At 39.9% G+C, this 25,471-nt stretch overlaps 1 protein-coding gene across 2 annotated transcripts in view; it reads right to left on the bottom strand.

Annotated features, from left to right (window-relative positions):
• The window catches only part of drosha (drosha ribonuclease III), a 161,683-nt gene that overhangs the window by 60,680 nt on the left and 75,532 nt on the right, over positions 1–25,471 (bottom strand). For both annotated transcript variants that reach the window (XM_033638985.2, XM_078162497.1), the window contains 3 exons: positions 22,364–22,463; positions 17,082–17,184; positions 5,205–5,275 (listed from right to left, as the gene is read on the bottom strand). In XM_033638985.2, coding sequence (XP_033494876.2) covers positions 5,205–5,275; positions 17,082–17,184; positions 22,364–22,463 — 274 coding nt within the window. The remainder of the gene's footprint in view (positions 1–5,204; positions 5,276–17,081; positions 17,185–22,363; positions 22,464–25,471) is intronic.

Genomic DNA, 25,471 nt, shown 5'->3' with positions numbered 1-25,471 from the left:
GTTGTACAGTAACAATTTCATATTGGCATAACAATATTCCAAAACTAGCTCAACTGCAACAAATACAAATTGACAAAAAAGGCATTCTTCAAGAGATAAGAGTGAGACCATACACAGTTTTAAGTTTCACCACATATCTTTTCTCACTACCCCTCAGCTTCAATTAACTTTTCCTACCTATCTAAGTAGCTGAAGAAAGGAGGATGCACAACTCCCATATTTTTAAAAACAATGGGTGCAAGTTGCAGAACGATTCCAAAAAAAAATTGTGGGCAACAGCACTCACAAAAGACAAACAAGTCAAAATGTATAATTTACTAGGGCAACACATGGTCAAACAAACAAACAAACAAACGTTTCAGCCTAAGCCTTCTTCAGTGTATCAAAAAAAACATTGAAGAAGGCTTAGGCCGAAACATTTGTTTGTTTGACCGTGTGTTGCCCTAGTAAATTATACATTTTGACTTGTTTGTCTTTTGTGAGTGCTGTTGCCCACATGTTTTTTTTTTTTAACCTATCTAAGTAACCTTGGTTATATTTATAATATCCTTCCTATTTCTAGTTGCTAGAAAATTATAAATTATTCTTAATTGAAAATATCTTGTAAATGAGTCAACGGTTGTTTTATATATCAAACCAAAAACCAGTTTTTATGGTATATTGCAGTCTAAAGTATCTTCCCATTTTTGATAAGTACTGTAAGGAATACTTCCTAAGGACTGATGCATTAGATTAAATGTTTTGATTTTTATTCCTGTTTTGCAGCCATTTGAGATTTTTTATAGCTGGCTGACAAACTGACAGTTTATAATTTCCATCCATTTTTTTCTTTTCAAGTGCATTCTAAGAGCAGAAACCAGTTGATTAAAGGATTGGAGGGAACAAATACTGCCATACATAACAGGGAATTGGTTGTTACTCATAAGCTTTCCTTCTTCACTAACAAGATCATTTATACCACCCAGGTGAAAAATAATTTTCAAGTAGTCTAGCCTTAGTTGCACTTACTGGAGATTAACCTGACATTCAATCAGTGGTGCATGTGCAAAGGCATAAGTAATATAATGAGCAGTGTAACAAAAAACATTGTTGGCAAAGAGTAATAAAAGAAGTCATATTACTTTTGAAAAAAGTAATGAGTTATAATTACATTTTTTGAGTAATGAGCCCAACACTGCCAGGCATCTGGTATCTTTTACTTGCTGGATTAGTGTTCGTTTCTGACCCTCCAATCCTTGGAAAGTCTTTTTAGCCTTGTTTCTACTAAGCAGCCAGGTTCAATTCAATTAAATTTTGTTTAGTTCAGTTCAGAACACATTATAATGGTTATTTTTTCATTTCCATTGTGAAATGTTGTGGATGGTACCAATAGAACTGTCCCTGTTTTTCGTCACCCCTCTGTTGGGGTACCTGGCACACTGATGTCTAACTTAAGTCCGTTGATTGGTCAATCGAGAACTATCAGGGCTGAGTTGTGGCTGGTTTTAAATGTTATGTAATCACTGTTCATAACATGACAAGTTTTTTATACACTAGCAAACTCTGACTATAAAATAAGATGTCTGCTACCTCTAGCAACCGCTATAGACTGAGAAAAAATAATTTATTTCTTTGGGCCAAGTGCCGGTAGCTACCGGCAACTTTGAATGTGGATCATACATTTAATGTTACTCAGTGCATGAGTTGACTACATCAACACACCTTAAATGTCAGCATGACAACTATGACCATTCTATTTGTTTTTATTGTCTCTCTTAAATGACATATGCTTTAGTAAACAGATCTTTGGTCTAGGTACAAGTCCTTTGGAGCTACTTTTGGTACAAAAGGTACTATACCAAAGGTTTCTGAGTCCAAACTGTACTTTTGTATTTAAATTTACATATACAGTCAGTGTGATAACAAACTTCAGGAAGGACCTTGAACGAGGTGAAACACTGCAAGGATGGAAGCTGGTTTTGGCCATCTGTACAACAAGCAGCCAGTCCAATCCCAGCCAGTTCATTCAAATATCAGTGTAAAGCATGGCATCTTGAGGTTTATTGATTAATTTGATTATGCGGCAACCCCGCTTTGTGTTAAAGGCCATTCAAAAACTAATGTACCACAGGTGTGAACCATGCTGATCATAACATTTTACTTAAGATCTTCCTTGTTGGAATCACAGAGACTACTTTACTTTCTATACGAAGTGGTTTCTATTGTGGCATTTTCGCTTCTTCCTGTCATACGTGGCATTCCTCAAGGTTCTATTTTTAGTCCCTATCAGTTTTCTATTTACGTGCTCGCCATTGGCAACATCACTAAGAGACATGGTGTCTCTTTTTATTGTCATTCAGGTGATAACAAAATCTACAATTTAACCCAGAGTGAATCACATAATTTTGCATTTTGTGCAGAGTTGCCTGGTTGACATAATGAAAGGATTATTGATAAACTTTATCTACAATAGGACAGATGCTTTTATTCTCACTTTCAAGGCCATGTACAAAGGGTTGTTAAATCATGTTTTTTATCCTTTTCAGATTTGGAGAAAGTCATTCATGCTTTCATTACTCTTGTATTGACCACTTTAATTCCTAGTTTCTTGTGTAAGCTGCAGAGCTCACACTCATCTCCAGCAGTTCAAAATGCTGAAGAGACACTTTAAAGCAGAACAAAGAATACAGATCACATATCCCACGTTTGGCCATCCTTTGACCGGCTCCCATTAGATTTTAGAATTGATTTTAAGATCTTGCTTTTCACTTGTCCTTCTTGACCATTAATCTAAGATCCTGTGGTGCAGTTGTATTGTTATTATTCTTATACAAAATACAGACTTCAACTCAGATTGACCACAATATAAAGAATTGTGAATCTGATACTATACTCATTGTCTACTTGGGTTCCTGTTTTTTCCTTCAATCATGCTACTAATACACCCTGTCTTAATCTTTTCTTTCTTCACTGTACGCGGATGCTCCATTTGGAAATTTTACCACAAGCACACCCAGCTGTTGTCTCCCTGAATGATGAAACAAACAGTATAACAGCAGGTATCTTTTGTAGCCATGGGATATTGATGTGCTTAATGCCTTTTTTTTTCTTTTTTTTGCCTTTAGAAGACATGTTTGTGAGTACATGTGTGTCTTTGTCTGTATGCTGACTACTGTTTTTAACAGTCTTGATAACGGTGTATCTATCCTCTTCCCGTTCCAATAGATGCTGCACTGCTCTTCATAATAAAGTTATTAGAATACTTGACATTTTGTGGGTTTTAAATCCACATCTGTTCAGCAGCTTCACAGAATCAGTCTTTACAAGGGAATCTCTCATACAAATAAAGACCTCCAATTCATGTCAGCTCAATAATGTGATAACTGCTGTCTACGTTCATGGCCAGAGGATGACAGTAAAACAGAACCAAGGATGTTTCAGCTCTCCACATGGAAACAAATACTCTACAGTCTGCACTCAAACACAATGGCTGGGCACGCAGCAGAAAAGACTTACAGTAAATTTGACCAAGAAAATGGAGACAAATCAAGGCTAACTGTTTTGTCAAAAACGGAAAAAAAAAGTAAATAAAAAGCTAAAATTTGAAAAGACTTTTTTGGTTGAATTACTGGTCTTGAACCCTGAAAAAAACATGTCACAATAAAAGTTAGTGCTAGAATTACTGCCTTATATGCACGTCTGTGAAAACACAGGTGCTTCACACACATCTTCCTCTGTGCCGAATTTCAAGAAGTCCCCTCAAGTTCTTAAGATATTGCGTTCACAAAAATAAGATGCATGCAAGGTCACAGTGACCTTGACCTTTGACCACCAAAATTAAATCAGTTCATCGAAGAGTCCAAGTGAACATTTGTGCCAAATTTGAAGAGATATTTGAGATATCCCGTTCAGGATTTGAGACCTAAGCAAGGTCAAAGTGACCATGACCAAATATGATGAAATTCCCTGAAGCTGTTCTTGAGATATTACCTTCACAAAAATTAGACAATGCAAGGTCACAGTGACCTTAACTTTTGACCAACAAATTCTAATCAGTTCATGCTTGGGTCCAAGTGAACATTTGTGCCAAATTTGGAAAGAAAATCCCTCAAGGCTTGCATTCACAAGAATGAGACAGACAAGGTCACAGTGCTTGCACCTTGACCTTTGACCCATTACCACAAAAATCAAATCAGTTCATCGTTGGGTTGAGTGGACATTCGTGCTGAATTTTAGGATTTTTTTTCTTAAGGCATTCTTGAGATATCCCATTCATGAGAATGGGATGGATGGACAGACAGACAATCTGAAAACATAATGCCTCCTGCCCAAACTACTGCCAGCTCAGAGGTATAAAAATACTTTTTAGTCAAGTTAAATAGATTTAAAAGTTCTAGCAAATTTGTCACTGGAGGGATGATCCCCAATTAGACAACCTTCCCCAGTTGTTCCTCCATGTGAGGTTTTCAAAGATTTTGTCCTGAAGTCTCTGAGCTAGTCTCTCGAAAACTACCCATGTTGATCAAACATGTTTGATAGATCGTTGTGCGTCCTGCAGTGTGGGAGTCACCAACTGAATCTCAGACAAACACCCTCAATAGCCAATTAGACCAAAGCCTGCTGCTACATACTAGATGTGCTGCAAGTTATTTAATTGACTCATAACATTTGTTGCCAAGATAAATGCAAATACCGATCCATTCATCAATTATTCATGCCTGCTGATCACACATGCACACACTCAAACAATAGCAGGTGTCCTGCTCAAAACTGGCAAACCTCAATGTTCCACACCTCCAGTTCGAAAAATATACCAGCCATGCTACGGCTTCATCCAGATTTTCTTTCTTCTTGTATTGTTTTATCTTTGTGCATATCAGCGTACACACAATAAGCAGCTAGTCCAAAGTGTTGCAGGGGTAAAGCAAGATTATGTGAGATCTCAGGTTCTGAGGCTGGCAAGGCCACAATATCGTGCAATATGTGGTACTTGCCAAAACACGCAGTGTGTGGGTTTAAACAAATAAAAGAGGACGGTCTGGTGAAAACATTACACACAAATCAAAATAGGAAAATCATGTCGAGCGTGTCCGCTGCTCATCTCTGTGACTGATGTGTACACACATATGAGTGTCCACATAAGACAGAGACATGCAAATACACAAGCTGGACATAAAACTACTGAGAAACCAAATTAAAGCAGAGTAAAACATTTTGTCAGTTACCCCTGTGTTGAAAAGCAGTCTACCAAAGAGCTGCCGGGCCTCCTCCAAACCTCCTTCCAAATACACAGCACCTAAAAACAAAAAAAAAACAAAAAAAAAAAAAAACATGAATGACAACAAATTCAATACCTTTAATCAAGAGAGTGTGTGCAAACTGTGTGAAGTATTTGCTGGAAATTGTGCAGGAGACTTTCTATAATATGCGAAAACCCACACAGATTTCAAGTAACTGTGAAAAGCATTACATTTCAGCAGTGCATTGCTGGTGTGAAAAAATTCTAGCAATTCTGAAGCAATTTCAGACTTCTCTCCTAATGGAAAACTTAAAATTAATTGAACTCGGCAATGAGTTATAATTGCTTTATTAAAAGTAGGAGTGCATTTTTATTGCTTTTTGGCGGTGAAAATGACCTCAGGGTTCCCGTGCAGATCCACCTCCCCCTTGTCAGAGCGCAAGAGGAGGAGGAGGAGGAGGAGGAGGAGGAGGAGGAGGGGGGGGAGGGGGGGGGGGGTTGCATCATCACAGTGAGATGGAACTGGCCAAGGTCACATAAACATCAAACTTGAGGCAGGCAGAGCCTTTGTCACATGTTTAGGTATGAATAGGGCTCTCAAACACATACGAGCCCACATGCAGACTTTATGCTCAAACCCATTCATGGACAGTGTGGACAAAAGTATAACACCCTCTTTGTCGCACACCTACACACTCAGGCATGACTTATCTGTGCAGATGTCCACACAACAAACAGAATGTGGTGAATCCAACTTGAATTGTGAGGGAAAAAAAACACATTTCATACAGCATGTGCATACACCAACACACAAACACACACAAAAGACAAGGGACAAAGAAAGAAATTCGATAGAGGATTGGTCCCAAATTGCAGAGAGCTGCTGTCACAGCGAGCAAAGAACAAGACAAGTATCCCAAATTTCTCCCTCTATGGGAAAGATATGCAGTATCTCCAGCTCATTCAGTTGCAATAGTCAGCCCCTTTTGCACAAGTCGACTCTCCTTTGTGTGTTTTGTTGTTTTGCTCTTCTACTGTTTCTACTAAAATCAGTGACACTATCATGGTGCCTTTAAGCTGCGTACAACTTCGAACCATCACACTTAGGGTGGCTCATTCAATTTAGAAAGCAATAACCACCTGGCAAATTGGGTATACAATCGTGCAGCGGTTTTTATTATGTGCATAAATGAGCCAGTGGAAATGGGGCGCGGTGCGGTTGCAAGTCTAAATGCGCAAACTGCTTTCATGGACGACATCAAAAACATATGAGGGATTCATCATCTGGGGAGGGAAACTGCTTTCAGATGGCTAACAGGCCATTTACACACACACACGCACACACACAAACAGTGAAGATGCAGCCTACATAACCGAAACCATAAAGAAATACAAACAAACCACCTAGCACAAAGACAAACACAAATGCACACCCACTCTATCTGCCTTGCATGCCATTTACTTCTAAACAGAGTGGGAAATTACTACCAGCCATTTCACAAATGTTCCTAAAATTTGATTAAGCCCGACAACTTTGTCTCACCCTAGCAGCTACTTTGGCTAGTAACAAGCTCTCATTCATTTGGAGGCCCTTTACTAATATAAAAATCTAGTTGAGTGGCAAAATAATGAAAGTAGCTTGTGAATTTGGAAGGCACCTGTTAATGTGGTTTTTGGACAGAGAGGTCCTGCAATGCTCAAGATCAGGCCTGGAATTTAGTAAAATTAGGGGCAAGGCCACCTGGCCTGCAGCAAGGCACAGAGGCCACATGCCAGGGCAGCAAGGCCACATGATTTGATTTCACTTGAATCAATGAATCCATTTTGAAAAGCATTAATGCCTTTTTAATACAGAGTGTAACACTTCTCGAGTATAAAATCATAATTTTTATGAATAGAATATTTTATTTCTGAATGTTATTGATGATTCTACGTTTTCTGGATGCAGTCAGATGAGGTGTATGAGGCTAGTATATGATAACTTCTAGTTACATCACATCTATTCATGCATACGTGTGTGAGAAACATACTCATTGCATGTAGTTTACATATTGTGTCAAATACCAGATTTATGTATTGGATGGTTCTCTATGGAGAAATAGTCAATGACATTAATAAATAACATAAATGACACTTAATCAAAACCATTCTGAATTCAATGTATTGTTTTTTCCAGAGCTGATGGAAGCAGCGGGAGAGTGAGCCATCTTGTTTCCTTTCTATCTCTGTTGAGAGCTGCACATGCACTGTGCTGATCAGTTTGTCAGAAACTTCAAAACCAGAGCTCGTTCATGGTTGCGTTTTCATTGGTCATACCACTCGTGTTGACTGAAATCCAATCTGATGCTCTTCGCTATACTGAGAGCGCTGCTGTTTGAGGACATGAGCGATCTATGTCTATATGAACTAATGAACAATTAAGTTTGACTTTCACTGTGCTTGGCACACTGGTGCTAAGTGCCCAACATACACTCAGCCACACTAAGAGCATGGTGCTCTGAATAATCAATCATAACATTTTACCAGTGCTTTCATTTAACAAATGTTCCAGATGGTGCCAAAGAGCGCACTAGTGTTTAGGAACTAGTGCTCATCAATAAGTCATGTTTTCATCGTCACCACAAAGCGAACACGCACAATCAATACATCCCAAATGACTTTCAGAAACGTGATGAAATTTTCGGTTTAGCGAGTAAATCTCTGAAGGCAATTTGCCACACTGTGGCAGGTTGTTTACACCAAAATAGTCATGTATTAAAAAACTATGTTGAGAGTCTCATGTTTGTCTGGGTCAGAGTGCAGCAGAGTGCAGCATTGGAGGTGGACCCCGGTTCATTTCTTCAAAAGTTACTCAGTGGTGCAGGAAGCCAAAGAAGTTCAATTTCTTGGGTTTGAAATTACCCAAATCGTTGGGCCCATAAAGGAAGTGCAATATAGACTTCACCAGCTAGGCAAGTAACTGCCTGTTTAGCATTCTGCTAATTCTACGATTATTTCATTGTGCAGCTCTTCTAGGTTTTCAAAATGTTACTGGACTGACAGGACCAAATCCCGACAATGAAACAAGTCCTTTCTTGGGGGTTGTGATGCTGAAAAGAAAATGTAACCACTCATTTACAGATATCTCTTTCCCAATGTTAGTCTATTGGGAAAAAAGTATTTTTGGGTCCCATGGCATCATGTGACAAACCCAGAAGTTGTAGTGACATGGTTTGGCCACTATGTAAAACTGGCTACAAAGTCCGGAGCACTTCCTTTGTCAGAGTTTGATCTCAGTTTGACACTAACACAGGAACAGGGACTTCATAGTGCGTTCTGATACAGCTAGTAAACTCTTAAATCTACGTTGCTTTGTACAGGAGGCAAGTTTTGTTTTAGCTGGTGGGGACTTTATGGTGCATTCAAGTGCATCTTGTAAACTCAGCAATCAATACTCAAAAGGCCACACAGGCTCTTTAAAACTGAAAAGTTTCTATTTTTTCTTATTTTCCTTTGTTGAAATACATAGGTCTATATCTTCAATCGCATTCTTGTTCTTTCACTGCAGCAATTTTAATAATTAGATGTTAAAATCATTACAATATTCCATTAATTTGTACACAGGCATATTTTTAAAAAAACAATTCAAGCTGTATTACTGCACCATTTTTCAATAATTAAATACTAAAGTCATACCCAATATGCTTACAATTTGGCCAGTAAAATATGCATGTTCAAAACAATTAATTTCATTTATTTAATCGGAGGAAAGGCTATAAAAAGTTGGGGTCTATTACAGATTACCTACTAAAGCAGAAAGACAAAGGAACTGTATCATAAATATGCCCAATTCAATATGTGTTTCTTTATCGCAAGTCATATCATCAGCGCAATATTGAACAATTTTGTCGCACATATCATCACAGATTTTCCACATATTGTGCAGGCCTATTAAGAACACACCCGACTGTTGACCAATCAAGTCTGTGTACGAATATTGCTAGGGCAGACTTGACAGGAGAGGGCAGAGAGGCAAGAAAAGAAAAAAAAACACTGACAGGCAGAAAGCAGGGCACCAAGGCCACAGCGGCCGATGGGCATATGATTTTCAGAGGAGCATCAAGACCAGACAGGGTGAAATTCCTGCCCTGACTAACCATTCAAAATCATAACACAATAGGTCCATAAATCAACATCTATAAATCTAAACTCCTCCTGAAGTCCACACACACACAGCAGGCTGCTACACCCCTTGCAGATGTATATCAGTAAGCAGGCCTCTGTAATCCTGGCATGTTGGGGTGAGTGTCTCACTGAGGCTGACCGCAGCGGGCTCTAGAGAGGGGAGCGGTTCTTCACAGGATGTTTTCCACTAAGCATCAGCACTGAGATTTGTGGTTTTACCATAATGTGGACCTCAGTTCTAGACGCCGCTTCATAGCAGATGTTTCCTCTGGAGACCAGCTGTGGGAGGATAGGAACTCCCTCCCAGGACCAAGTTTTGAACGTCTTTCAACTATCACTCATAATGCATTCATGTGTGTGAAAACTGTAGCTGGGGGTGTGTGGGTGGAGCTGGGAGGCAGTTTTCTTCATGTTTTGATGACCCAGCAGATTTGGAGAGTACACCAAATGAAGGCCTCAAAGTCGTTGAAACTCAAAGTTTTTCCTTCTTATTAGATTTTCAAAACTTCTTCCAAGAGGAAGGAGAAGGTGGAGGGTAAGCAGGGAGGAAAGGAGAAACCAGGGGAGCCTCAAGGGATTTAAAAGGTATTAAAAATCTCAAAGCAACACCTTTGGTGTCAATCAAAGGGCCCGTGGATGAAGAAACCAAGATATGCAGTTAATTCTAGCGAGAACACTCTTGACAAGGCGGCTGTCCGTGCAGAAAGTGTGCCCCAAAGCGATCCAATCAATCGCACAACTTGCCGCAATCATAAAACGTAGATCTGTGCTTCGGAGTCCACCCCGTCAGCCTGCAAACTTGCAGCTGACGCTCTGAATACACACAGCTCACAAAGACGCCCAGCCAACTCCACTGGCAATTATATGCTAGCATCTCTCCGCAGCTCATCTCGCAGTAACATCATGCCCGGGCCAAATCACTCTGCAGTCTCAGAGCTCTGGCGCATTCAACCCACTGAGTTGTTGACTGCCGGGGAAGCCAGCGCACAATAAAAGAGGCTACAAGTGAGGTGAACCTGCCCAGAATATGCACATGAAGAATCACTGACAGTGTAGTGGGGACAGTGAATCTGAGTGTGCACTGGTGCCCTTTTGAAACTTCCAGGAAAATGTGATTGACTAAACCATCTTGTCTTTTCAAATCCCTTATCATAGTACTTAGTTTTAGCTCATACTTTGGATTTTAATAACCAAATTAAGAGATAATTCAGTATTTAAAGGGACAGTTCACCCCAAAATCAAAAACAATATTTCTTCTTTTACCGGTAGTGCTATTTATCAGTCTAGATTGTTTTGGTGTGAGTTGCTGATTGTAGATATGTCTGTCTTCTCTTCAGTATAATAGAATGAGATGGCACTCGGCTTGTGGTGCTCAAAGTACCAAAAAAATACATTTGAAAAACTCCACAGCAATGTCTTTTTAAGATAATCCACAGACCTTGTTGTGTGCAGTTTTATGGATGAAACGATTTTCTTTCTACCAAACCACACCTATTAACCATACCATTGCGCAGGAGGGTTACATCTACTCATGGATGAGAGGCTCGTACTCGTATCAGAGTGAGATGTAAACACTGATGGCATCCTCCTCAACTAGCTCAGCTGTGCTAGGTGAGCTAGCTGAGGATGTATGCTTCCCTCTGTGCAGTAATATGGCTGGTAGACAGAAATGACTTCCTGTAATAAACTGCTCACAACAAGTCTGTGGATTATCTTGAGTAACCGCGTCATGATTTCTGGAAAGAGACATTGCTGTTGAGTTTTTCAAAAAACAATTTGGCATTTTGAGCACAACAAGCTGAGTGCCATCTAGTTCCATTATACTGGAGAGAAGGCAGACCTCTCTACAGCTGGTATCTTTAACACTCTGCAACTCACACCAAAAAAATCAACAACACCGATAAATAACATCTACAGGAGAGAGGAAAAACATGTATTTTGATGGAAGTGAACATGTGTAATACACTGGAAATATTTTTCAAATTATCTAAAAAATAAAACAGTTTTCAACTTTAATGTGTATATACGATTTTGTTTTGTTTGGGACTTTTAGATATATGCTCTCTATATTTATTTTGTTTTGCTTGTTTCTTTCATTTCTATTGCCTTCATAAAAATGATGCACACACATCTTCTATTTACACAGAATTTTCATTTACTGTAAACTTGTTTTGCTGAATATTTATTTGTTATGTTGTTATTATTATTTTATTATATAATTTTTATGTTACCTCATTTTATGTTATCTCATTGATATTTTTAATCTGCTGTTATTTTCTCTGTCTTTGCCTGTACGGTGACCTTGAGTGTCTTGAAAAGGCGCCTATAAATAGAAAAATATTATTATTATTATTATTGTTATCCTTATTATAAATCTAAATTTCAGTTGCATAAGTTGGGAAATCACCCCAAAAAAAATAAATAAATAAATAAAAGATGAAGAAGAAAACTGGGGGGGTTGGCGCTTTGAGCACCACAAGCCAAATGCCATCTAGTTCCATTAGAACTAGATGGCTGAAGAGAAGGCAGACATCTCTACTGCCAAGATCGCCAACACTCGACAACTCACACCAAAACAATCTAGTCTGAAAAAGAGCTCTACAGGTAAGAGGAAAAATATGTATTTTGATTTTGGGGTGATGTGTCCCTTTAAGAACTCAAAGTTCAGTGCACTTATATTCCAGCTCTTTCAACATGCATTACCTTTTTGTAATGCTACACTATGCAATGCTGTTTCAATGAATGGTCACTTTCATGCTGCTCTTTGCAGCCTTCACCTTGGAGATTTGTTACACACTGAGTTTTATGAATCTGGGTATTTTCCTAACTTTAAACTGGACCAAACCATAGAACCAGAAACTTAACGGAGCCCAACCCTATACTGCAAATGTAATACAGGTCAGAGAGAACACAGTTTACAAACTTTAACCAAGTTTTCAGCCACTGCTGTGTAGAGGATATCAGTCATGGCCAGAGAAGGCCAGCCACTAATGAATCTCCACATCTGTCATGAGTCTAATGCAGACAGCCGTGCCGACTGTACAGTGTTATGTTTAGGAATGGAATTCCAATGTCTGTGGGCTTTCAGTGACCAATAAAAACCCAGAGTCAGGGGCATATGAAACACCAGCGGCTGACAGTCACATTAATAACCTAGAATGAATTATTCAAAAACGCTCAGGCTCTAATCCATCAAATAATATATTAAGCCGCTCCCTCTCGGCTCAATGGGGGCTGAAGCAGCAGACGGACACAGAAAGCAACACATTAAAGGCTAAAAAAAATAAAATAAAATAAACGAAACGAAAACATGAAAATAGAAATTTCACCACGGCGGCGACAAAGGCAGGCTGAGTGCATTGTAACATCAAACATCTTACTTTTCAAAAAGTGAGGTTTGGAGCGGGAGGGGTTAGACGGAGAAACAAAAAAAAAAAAGAGGGCATGCGAGAAACCAACTCCACCACTGCTGCCATTGCGGCAATTAACAAAGGGAGCAGCACTCGCTCAATGAACACACCGGCTGCATTGTGTATGAATCTGATATTCAGCAAGTGAGAGATAATCCTTTCTCTCCGTTCTTTTAATAGGAAGAGCTTAGAGAGGGGCCCTCACAAAGGTTCACCATCTGTATCCCCCATGGCTGCTGGCAGCGTATAATCCACAGATCAACTATACAAGGAAATTAGGGCCATAAAAACAGAGTGGGGCCTCTTTTCTTCTTCTCTCAATTCTTTTCAAACAGTTTGGTAGGAAGGAAGCGACGTGGCTTATCAGTGAAGAGGACCTGAGAGGGAAACGGGAGGGCAACAGGCGTGCAGAGTTTCTATGAATAAGCGGAGGGAGAAAGTGGTTTCTAAAGACGAAGAGGTAAAGTGGGCAAGAGCAAAAGTACAGAGGGAGAGGGTGAGAGAGAGAAGGGGGGAGGGGGCGCTACAGAATGGGAGGTGCGCAGGCCAAAAGAGCCCAAATGAGAATGGCCCACTCCGGCAGAAGTTAATGACAGGGGATCAGAAAAGCAAGATTTCCATTCAACACTTTGAATTATTCAGGGTTGCAGGGCACCCATTTGCATTGCAGATGCCTTTGCTTTCCATTCCTCTACCGCTCTCCCTCCATTCTTCCTCTCTCTACCGGCTCTCTCCCTTTCTTTCTCTCTCTGTCTGGAGCAAGAGAATGGCCCTGCCTCAGGGTTAGGAGATAGACACATTCTCGGCTCCATGGAGGGAAAAGCTTTGCCCATGCAAAGCAGGAGATTATCTGCCATTTCCAACAAAGCCCAGGTTCAATGGTCACTGTGGCAAAGAAACAAATAAAACAAAGGTCAGAAAACATGCATAGTAAGCCGTTAAAGCTATCTGCCAGGGCCTTGGAAATATTATGAGCATGTCATATTCCATCACAGCTATCGGTGTATAGAAAGAAGCCCATTTGAATTCGACACATGTGCATGCTGGAAGGGAAAAAAGGTGTGTTAAAATAGAAAAAAAAAATACCCAAAAATGATGGTACCTTCAGACAACAAGGCAGCGACATGTCTGTTGATGTGGTGCCTGCTGCTTTTGGGAAAGTGGTGGTTTGACATCTCTGTCAGATGGAAAGAGCGTGCACGAGGATGAAATGACAGCGTTTGTGAGCCCCTCGTATCCTACGGCACGTGCGAGCGATCCAAGTTCTTCTTGCGAGGAGAAAATGCTCTACTCGGTGAGCAAGTTGGAGGGTGAGGAGGGGGAGGGAGGAGATGACAGAGTGACATGATGACTCATCATCTGCGTGGCACATCTTTCACCTAATAACACCCAAACTGTAGATCACAGGGGGGGAACAGAGAGAGACGGAGGAACGCAAAGGGACATAAAGAGTAAGTCAGAGACAGGGGGAGGGTAGAGACAGATAGACTGCTCAACGACAAGGTCTTAAAGGAGGCGTTTGAGCTAAAAAAAAAACTGGAATGAAGATGACAAAAGTCTCTGTGAAAGAAAAGAGGCAACATCAGACGGCATTCTCAATGCAAGTGACTTTGTACGTCTTGAATCGGTGTGTATGTGTGCATGTTTTGCCCCTCAGCACGTGTGTCTGTGGTGTGATGGGGGGGGGGGGTGATATTTTTGAGTTAGTACCCATCACCACAGGGTGCTCTCTGACAGCGGTTTTCTCACAGGTTCCTTTATAACAGCAGCCCTGTTTATTCATCACTTTTATTAAGTTGAAATTTGAAATAGAAGACGAGAGAGGAATGGAAGGGAAGAAAAGAGAGGCACCCGGTGTCATGGCCCTGCTGCCTTGCTCGGATGTGTGCAGCAATGAGGCGGCGACAGCCACGGGACAGAATAGATTATGACTTCGTCTCTGCCGATAATGAACCCGTAACAAGTACGGGGCCCCGGGGCCGACAGGGGGCCGTGGTGCCAGTCAGCACTTTCCCCGCCACTCTTTGCGCACTGCTGTTTTGGTGCAGGAAGAGGGTGGGGGGGGGGGAGCGAAGAAGATCTCTTTAAAGCCACCCACTTTCTGTATCTATCATCAGGGGAGTGCAGAGATGGCTGAACTGGTTCAATCAAGATGGTGATAAGATGAGGAAAGCTGCCGACTCTGCAGCTCTCCAGGAGCGAGGCTTAGCATCGCGCTGCCCATGGGGTTGGATGGAGAAAACGAGACAGTCCCCACCATGATTTCTGTGTGAGGGTTTTCGTGTGTGCGGATTTGAGAACAAGGTCGTAATCACTGCACAAACTCTATCACTGAACTGCTAGCGAAGATGAATAGCAAGCTTGTGTATGTGTTTGGTGCGGGTAAAGGAAAGGGTTGCTCCGGGGATTGCCTGTCCAGCCAGAGGTCAAACCACATCTCCTGAGATCAGTAAAGCTGTGTATTGTTTCCACGGCCTAATGGGAGATCCACTGCAGCTATTTACACAGCTTAACACACACATATCCCGAATTAAAGGTCCAATATTACGCTCATTTTCAGGTTCATACTTGTGTTTGGGGTTTCTACAGAGATGAGCATTTTGTCAAAGAGCAAGACCCTTTTTGTTTCATACTAAACAGGCCTGAAGCTGCTATCTTCAAACCCATCAGACTCCATTGAAACAAACAGTAATTTTATCATCATAAACACACTTCATTCAAAGTCAAGAGAAAAAAAAATCAAACTCACAGAAACCATCTTGGTTTCTTGTTTCACTGTTCCAACAATCACCAACTCTGGTTTGGTTGAAATAAACCTTCAATTCACCCAGCCAGATGTGAAAATACACTAGCTCTACACATGCTAAAATTACTGTTTATTTATATTCAGGGGCTGTTTCTGGTTAATGGGATAGTTTGCCAATTTTCAAACAGTGTTGTACTTAACAATGTGGGTAGCATATGTAAATGAACTGTGGTAGACTTCCTCCATCTTACCAGCGCCCAGATTTCCCTGCTCATCACTCAGGTCAAATCTTGCTGGCTCTAGTGCTGTTGCTTGAATAATAGATTGTGCTTCTGCATTGTCATATATCTGCCATCATAGACACAATGAGTAAAGAAGTAGATCAAAAGAGATACCGGACCCTTTCTCTCTTTTTAATGCAGACCAAACTTAGATCAAACGCTAAAACTAGGCAGTGATGATCAAATATAAACCGTGTTGCCTTTTTCTCACCTAAAAGGTTTCATAAACATATTTTAAGTTACTGTTTAAATATAATTTGAGATTGTTTGTTACCAGTCATATTGTTTGCTGTGGAAAAGTCCTTTTTCTCTGCTTTTTCTGGTCATGTCACAAATTTCAAAAAAGTATTTGCGTCCTTCTACTGCATAGATAGCCCAGTTTTATGAAAAGACCATCTTTCCAGCAGTGAAATACTTTAAACAAAGAGGATCTAATGCTTCATCCAAAGGGCATCCAATGACCTGTAGTTCTTGAAGCTGCAAATCCCTGCGTGATAACATTATAGCACATCATCAAAAACACAAGCTGATGGCATGGAGTAACGTTAGCGCTTCTATACTGTCTCGAAACGTGCATGGAATTCACTAAAACATGCTTGTCTATTATGTCATAGTGTTAAAACGAATAATATAGTAAGTTAAATTTATCATATCTATAGTAAATGTAATTGTGTCTCTTATGTGAGTTTAAAAGCTGCACTTTTGCAGCATTTACACCAACATCAACTGTATCTATAGTATAGCTGTGACATCACAACTTCACAGATGTCCTGACGGCTCGTTTAAAGACTGTCTGAATACAGACTGTGTGCATTTCTCTGTGGATTGAGCTTTTTTTCCACAGTACTTATACGGCCCCAATGCCTGGTTTATAATAATTAGGAAACAAAAGACATGGAAATCTGACTTTTTACAATATGGAACCTTTAAACTATTAAACGTTTCAATTGTATTCAAAGCATACAGAGTAAGCAGGTGAATTAAACATATCTATGCCTAGAGGCATTACCAATAAAAATACCTACATGCTGCTGCAAAGTCCAGCAAAGCAGCACACCACTAAAACTGGAGTATTAAACCCCCTCCTCATTTTTGTGTTGTGTTTATAAGAGCTGAGAGCCAGTATTTGTTTTCAGTATATGGAAATCTACCCTTTCAGGAATAGATTTCCATATTTAGTTCACTCAAAATGTATTCCTCTTTTTGGTTGTCCCACACAACCATCATCCCTGCTTCTGTTTTTTGCCTTGTGGGAGTCTCACCGATAAGAGCCTCGAAGCAGTTGGCCATGGCGTGTCGCAGGTCCGACTCCCGGCACAGATCTGGTCCGTGAGCGTAGAGCATGAAGCGATCTAACTCCAGTTTCTGTAAAAGACAAACACATTCATATCAGTGTGCTGCCACCGACACCTCAGTAATAGCCTCTTGAAAAGGTAATAGCATTTTTTGGTACTGTGCATTTTCATAGGCTCTCCATGGAAAACAAGGGTGGAAAAAAAAGGCTAAAAAACTCGAGGGAAATGAAAAAGATTGCCTTGGCCTTGCTGGAAAAGGTTCTACTTCATGGCACTGACAGATGCGCCCATGTGTTGTCCAGCTGTGGCATGATGCACTATAAGCCGGCACAGGAGGAAAATGTTCACACGTGTGTGTATGTGCACGGATCAAATCACACTGGCACACACAAACACACAGACATGCTGGATAATCCCAAAATGAATTGTGAAATCGTGCAGTGGTGACCTTCATTCTGTCTGAAGAGTAGCGAGTTCTTTCAGTGGTAAACCACTTTTACAATAACATACATTAGTACACTATATATGCATAACAGAGACGTGGGCTTTAAGCTGCACCATCCACCGACCTTTCACCTCAATGATGCTGAAAAGACAAAGAACTGTTAGCAAATTTATTATAATGGCAATTATTATAAAGCTATTACTGAGCCTATAAATATGTATTATCATTACAATAACAATGTCCAATGTTTTTTCATATCCCTGAATTATTTCATACCTGTACTTACCATGTGTGCATGTTGGTGTTATGTGTGCAAATATATTCAGTGTATATTTTATCATATATTAATCTATAATCCAGAACCTTTCTGTCCAGTACACATATTATCTACTAATGTATATTATAAAGCACTATCATTGTATTCAATACAGAGACAACGAATGGTCCTTGTTTTAACGCTTGCCTCTATTTTGTCAGACTTTATTTTATTCTAGGTGTTTGTTTTTATCAGTTATGGCTTTGTATTGATTTGTGAATCTTTCCTATGTTCCTCCTCGAGTGTCTTTATGTCATTTGTTTTGTGATTTGTGTGATGTAGCAGCTGTGACGCTGTAATTTCCCACTGGGATTGAAAAAGTGCTCTATTTCCCTTTTTTGTTCTTCTCTGTAACTCTGCTGTCCCTGTTGTCTTTACAAATGCTTCTCCATCTTTAATATGTTGTGGCTTTGGGGGAGTTCTCTTATGATAGAACTGCTGCTCGAGGTATAGTTGCTGATGTGGGCCTGCTGAGCCCATCAAGACAGTTTATGCCATAACTCAGGGGTGTCCAATTTTTTTTGGAATGGGGGCCAGATTACATAATGTGAAAATACATGGGGGCCAGCTGCTTCTCGCTTCATACGGGTAATTAAAAAAAATGTCCCACACAAATGAGACAACTGTTTCATCTTTCAGTGAAAAAGAATTAACTTCCCACCACTTCTCAAAGCAGCGGCCCTCACTGTCGACTTAATGCCTCTTTGCTGTGACCATGTCTGCTGCCTAGCAGGAACTGTCTGCTGGTAGGTAACTGGTCATTTGCTTGTTAACCACCTGTTAATGAAAACACATTAGTTCTGCCTGTATAAGTCCTACTTGGTGTGTGTCTACAAACTGCTACTGATAGTCCTGCCAGTGTGAAGTGAACAAAAAAAATGCAGTGTGAACTTGCTCGTTTAACCAAAAGACCACATATTGTATACTCTGAACAATAAGCTATGGGCTGTTTAAATATGTAGTAATAAACTAAATGGCAAACTCCCTCATAAATGAGCCAACAGCGACAACCAAGCTACTCCTGAACAAAGCAGTGAACTCTTATGGAACTAGTTGTACTGGTGAACCTGTGGGTTGGATAAAGCAGGACATCATCTACATAACTATAAATGATTAGTCTGATAAGATAATATATAATAATAATGGTGCTTCCAATGGTGTCAAAATAAATGCATTAATTACTGCAATTAATTTGAATTATTTAACGTATTAAATAAAATGGTGGCACGGTGGGGCAGTGGTTAGCATTGTCGCCTCATAGCAAGAGGGTCTTAGGTCGAAACCTAGGGTGTGGGGTTCAAACCCTGGGGTGGGGAAGCCCTTCTGTGTGGAGTTTGCATGTTCTCCCCGTGTCAGCATGGGTTTTCTATCCGGTACTCCAGTTTCCTCCCACAGTTCAAACACATGCAGGTTGAGGATAGGTTAATTGGTGACTCTAAATTGTCCGTAGGTGTGAATGTGAGTGTGAATGGCTGTCTGTCTCTATGTGTCAACCCTGTGATAGTCTGGTGACCTGTCCAGAGTGTACCACGCCTCTCGCCCAGTGTCACCTGGGACAGACAATAAATGAATGAATTAATTCAATAAAATTCATGTTGTCTCAGTGTATCGGATATTTTAACTTAATGCTTTTTGATGCCTTTTCAAAATACCTTTTAGCCAAATTCATGCAGGTAACTAAATATAAAGTACATGGACGTACACAGATGCAGAGCTCATTGAAACTGAAGAGAGAGAGAGAGCAGTGTTACTTCGGTAGCACATATACTAAAATTGCAACAGGCAGAGGAACATGTCTGAATCCAGCTAAAGGTAAACACAGACATTCATTTCTCCTTTCCGTTATGTTGTTGGATAATTATACTAACAATCCGAGCCTATCTGTGTGAAAAAATGCACTTTTAGTGGACGTATTTTGACGTTGTTTGAAGCTGTCTGAGTGCCCTATTATTTAATATAGTGCGCACTCACAGGCTGCAGGCAGGTCAGCCCTAGCTTCATACTGGAGAAATGTCAAATACTGAACATCCTATCACTCATTTAGACAAAAGTAGATCGGAAAATAGGGCCCAGGTTGAAAAAAACATTAGTTCCCCTTTAAGATTCAGTGGTAGGTTTAAAGATGTGTAACATCAGAAATGTGAACCTTCACTCAGAAGAGCTTGAGCCAATTTGACAAAAAGATGGACCTCTGAAATTAGATATTTGCAGCAAGTACCACCTCACAAATTCATATTTAAAACTATTTAATGACTTTTAACAACTAATATTTATCTAAATGTTATCGAAGACACTTTCAGACTGTTTAAGGACCTGCAGACACCCTGAAATTAACTTAATTAACTCTGCTGTGTTTTGTTAACTGCCTGAGATGGCTGACCTATCCAACATGTGCCGCTTAATCGAACCCTCCATTCTAAAGATGGATAATGACAATGGTGGAGTTTTAGGCAGAAAGTTTCTCAGTAAAAAGTTACTTAATAGATCTCTGGGAAAAAAAATAAATAAATAATCTACGTGGTTTGCAAAGCCAGATTTATTTACCACAGAATAAATTTGTCTATGATGTATCACCTCAAAGCAAAACACCCAACTGAAACTACGGGGCTTTGCAAATCCACAACACAGCAGTGTGGTATTTGGGGGCAAATACTGAAACCTGTAAATGAGAAGGTAACTGTGCTCTGGCTACATGAATGGCTAAAAACTGCTGCCAAAGTAACACAGTAGAAGATGACGGACTGAGAGTTATCATTGGAACTGCATCGGGAGACAGGTCCGATAACCTACCCTCCAGAGAAACAGAGCTATTCTAATTTTGTATTTTTCATTTTTCAGTTTATTTGTATTGTTTCTAAATGTTTGGTTTTAGTTTAGTGTTTATTAGTTTCTGTATTATTTGTAATACAGAGAAATAATAAAGGGGGCATGACCCTGTACCAGGATAAGCATTTATGTATAATGAATGAATAAATGAATGAATATGAAGGATATTTGTCAGGGCCGAGATCGCATCACGCTGATCCTGGCTGCCCTTCACTGGTTACCTGTGAGTTTTAGAATTGAATTTAAGATTTCCTGCTTGTTTCTAAAGCCTTGAATGGTCAGACTCCTGCCTATATGTGTGATCTGTTAATTCCCTATGAGCCTGATCGCTAGTCTTCCAACAAGGCTCTACTAATGGGTCCAAAATCTCCATCTGGGCCCCTCAGCTGTGGAGTTGTGGAGGATATCAGGCAGACAAACTTGGTGACCTCTTTTTAAATCTCTAAAATTCACTTCTGTCATTTGGCTTTTTCTTAATTGGTGGTATTTATTGCTACTTTTTATACTATTTTATCTTTATCTAGTATTCAAATTTAGATATTATTCCTTTGTGTTGATTCTACATTTATTCTGTGATTTTACATTTAATTGTATTGCATTATTACAAGTTTCAGTGTTATGAAGAAAAAAGGCGACTATTGACAGAAAATTGTGCAATTAATAAGTTAATTTTTGTAATCAATCGTCAGCCTTAAATAATCATTAAATGCTTGGTTTCAAGTTAATGTAAATAAGTGCTTTGATGTTTGGAAGTGTGGGTCAGTCAAACTTTCTGCAACTATTCCTTTGAGCCACGTCAAAAGTAGCCCAACTTGGTTTTACTGGCAGTGCACCACAGACGAATACCCGGCAAAACACAGTCAGGGTGCTATTTAATTATGGCTGATAACTGTTGGTGGTATCCCACCCCCCGTGATTGCACACACAAATTAAATCACAATTCATAAATACTCCAACTCAGAGGGAACCCGTTCTGACTTTTAAGCCTTCCAAGTGAAGTGGCGGATTGTGCCGTTGCTCGCTGAAGATATTTTTTGAAAGATAATTGTGAGTGTTCTTGAGCAGACGGCTTTAGAGGAGCCTGGTAAACAACTTGGCAACGTCGAACACTGTATCACACTCACTTTACCGCGAGCGGCAAATTGAAACAAGCCAAACTGCTACACAGCACTAATGCAGATTCGGGCGGCTGCATCTTTGTATTCAGCAGGGAGCAACATGAAAGATTGAAGTTTTTAATTGCTTTCTCCACATCACGGGACGATTATTGTTGTGTTCTTTACAAACGTGCCAGTGAGTGCGGCTTGGCTGTACAATGCTGCCAGCGAGAGAGAGAAGAAGGAAAGCAAGGGGGCCTAGCGATAACAGGAACTGGAGAGTGTTTCAGGAAGACCTCTAGGGGCCCACAGGGACCCCAGCCGCACTAGTCTAGTCCTCCAAAACAACAACCTTTTAACTCCAATTACAAACCTGAGGGGCCAAAAAAAAGAGTAGGGATGGCAGCAAGACAAAATTACTCTTTTCCCCAGTGCCCCCTTAGAAAGAAGCAAAGTCATAACGGCAAGACAGAAAACAATAACACTGTCTCAAACATGTTCTCCTGTCAGCTCGCAGACCTTTCACTGCTCTGACCTGCAGAGGAAGGACTTGTTATGAGTTTACCTTGGCTAGCATGGCTAAGTGCTGGTTCTGTACGATGGCTGTTCTGTAGGTGGCCAGGCCGCCCTCCTCTAAACTTGGGAAAAGGTAGTACAAGTGGACACTGTGAAGGGAGAAATGAAAACACATTAGAACAGTTGAAGAACAAGTCACTGGATCTCAGACTTTTAGTTGGAGAATTTTCCATTTTCTTACGACACTGGTAAATGCAGGATGAGGCACATACAACAATTATCTCACAAGTTTTATCGGACTAGGATATACATTTTTAAAAGCTGTACACCTACTTTCCTTCATTACACATTTTTATTTTTGTTGGTCTGAGGAGTGACTTTTAGTAGATTTAGTGATGTTGTCATATTTCTCTGCTTCCTCTATTGTTGTGTTATCAACACTCATCTTTATATTCAGACCAGAAATTAAAGGAATACTTCACCCTCAAATGATCATTTGTATATCAATTACTCACCCAATGTAACTTTGAAATTGTGAAGAAAACTTTTTATTTCTCGCATGCCTTACAAAATAACGTAGATTCCAAAAACTGAGAAATAAAAGGTTGAATTGAAGTCATAGGGGTCCACGTTTAACAATAGCAAAACTAAATCAAAACAACTGTTTACTCTCACACAACTTGTGCAGTATAATCCAAGTCTCATTTATCCAGTCGTATGCTCAGTACTTCCCAAACAGACAGCCCTTTCTGACAGGAAACCGAACGGAAAGTGAAATTTAATCTATGTTCTTTTTAAAGCCAGACTACATTGACAAAAAACAGTAATTTAACCTTGCTGAACACAAGACCTGCTCTTCCACCGCTGCCTTGATCAGTTGGTTTGTGGTACTGTGTGACTTTGGTGTTTTAAAGGGTTAGTTCAGATTTGCAAAGGTCACACGATAACTAAAACAAACTAAATGATCAAGGCAGTGTTAGACCTGCAGCTCCAGTGTTCAGCAACATAAAATTACTGCTTTTGTCAATGGAGTCTGGCTTTGAAGAGAGCATAGATTTTTTTTTTTTTTTACTTTTAGTTCAGTTTTAAATAGTAAGGTTTGAGCAAAAATGCATGTGTTTTGGAAGTACTGAGTACACAACTGGATAAATGAGACTTGGATTACACTGCATGTGTTGTGTGAGAGTTTGTAAGCAGATGTTTTGATATAGTTTTACTGTTGTTAAGTGGACCCCTTTTAATTCCATTTGTCAGATTTTCCCATATTTTGGATTCTTCATTAACAGTGAAGGCATGCGTTTGCATGCGTTATTTTTCACAAATTTATTGTCACACGGGCTAAGTAATTGATATACTTTAATGTCTTGTCTTAATACAAATATGAGTGTTCATATCACAACAGTAAAAGAAAGGCAGAGAAATATGACACCAAAAATGAGAATGTATGATGAAGAAAAGTGGGTGTACAACTTTTTAAAAAGTATAGTCAGATAAGAATTGTAAGATATTTTTTCCATTTGCCTCATCCTGCATTTTCCAATTTTGTCAAGACCACCTAATTAATTTTCCAGAGACTTCCAGCCTTTCCAGGCCTGTGCTGGAACCCAGCAATGGCCACAGACGCTTCAGTAGTTCCACAGCTGGGTTCCGGGCGAGCAGGTTCCATTTTCATTACGGTCCAGCGTCTCTCTAACCACAGCGTATCATTTGATTTCATTTGAATTAAAACAGGCCATTTAATTTAGTCATTTCTAATCAATGCAAAGGGAGGAAAGCAGGTGGTGTTCTGTTCTCCAAATTCACGAGAGGTCTATTTGTCAGGGTATTGTGATCTTAGTGTGAAAACAAAGCACTTGGAATTAATAAAGACCACTTAGTGTAATGAAAAATAATTAGGCCAGAGACTCCTGGTTTGCTGGCAAAAGTGTCAGTCACACCCCAACTCACTGGACTGCGTAGCATTCTTCAAGTACAAACATTGTATTTGTACTTCAGTTTATTAATCAGAAGCTCATCCTTTCAAGATAGTAGATTCATAAAGAAAAAATGTTCATGCAGTGAACTATCGACCCTACTGACCATGCAGTACATCAAAGGGTCATTAAGTGAACATAAAAACTGGAGCTCTTTCCATCCAGTAACTCTGAAGCTCATCTGTAATTCATTTCTCATGTGCTTTTTCCTCACGTTCTGCAGTAGTGCTTCTTAAACTTTATGGGTAAAAAACACAAAAACAAAAGTGATGTTTAGTCACATTGCTGTTTTCTTAAAGGGACAGTTTGGAACTTTTTAAGTAGAGATGTATGAGGTACTTATCTATGGTCAGTGTATTACATATTCCCCTTTTTTCCATGCAGATTAGCGCATGTACGCAGGTTTTTGAGACGTGGTAAAACCTGCTTAAATTAAGCTATAGACTCCTTTCCCACTTCCAGTAGACTAGAAGCCATGTACACGGTTCTGCAGCAGATGAGCATACCTTTCTAATTTTGTTGCATGGTGTGTCACGTTCTACGTTGCAGCTGGCTGGAAAGCAGGTCAGTAAACAACAGAAAGCAGTATGGACACCAATAAAATTGTTACGGTGGTTACTTTTTTTTTTTTTTATATATCACTTACTTATTCAGTCTCTCTTTCAAACTCGGCGCAGACTAATTTGGATCGATGTATGATTGCTGCTTAGGCGTTGACGGACCAAACTTTGTGGTGGTTCGTTCACCCCAGTGTTGTATTTATACCAATTCCAACAGGAGTCCATAAATACCCATGACTACTGTTGAGTCATTTGACCATGGTGTGAATGCTGACTGTAACATTTCCCATCACATACAAAAGGGTTTTTTGTGCAATGGGAAAGGGGCTACACAGAAGATGGTGGTCGATACAGAAGATGGTGGTCGACACAGAAGCAGGCTTTGTAATGTAGTGTTGTGGACAAGGGCAGCAGCAAAGTGTATCCTAGCCACCTTAAAAAAAAAAGTCAATAACAGTTTAAGTGTACTCTTCATGTTTTCACTGCTTTACCTTGCTGGAGACAGCCCTTTCTGACAGGCAGTTACTGACTTCAATTTCCCATCTATGCTTTGGTCAAAGCCACCAGACTCCATTGACGAAAACAGTGATTTTAGCTCCCTGAACGCAGAAGTTGCTGAGCTAT

Source organism: Epinephelus lanceolatus, chromosome 20, assembly GCF_041903045.1.
Source record: "Epinephelus lanceolatus isolate andai-2023 chromosome 20, ASM4190304v1, whole genome shotgun sequence".
NCBI classification, from domain to species: domain Eukaryota; kingdom Metazoa; phylum Chordata; class Actinopteri; order Perciformes; family Serranidae; genus Epinephelus; species Epinephelus lanceolatus.
This window is presented reverse-complemented; position numbering and strand designations above follow the sequence as displayed.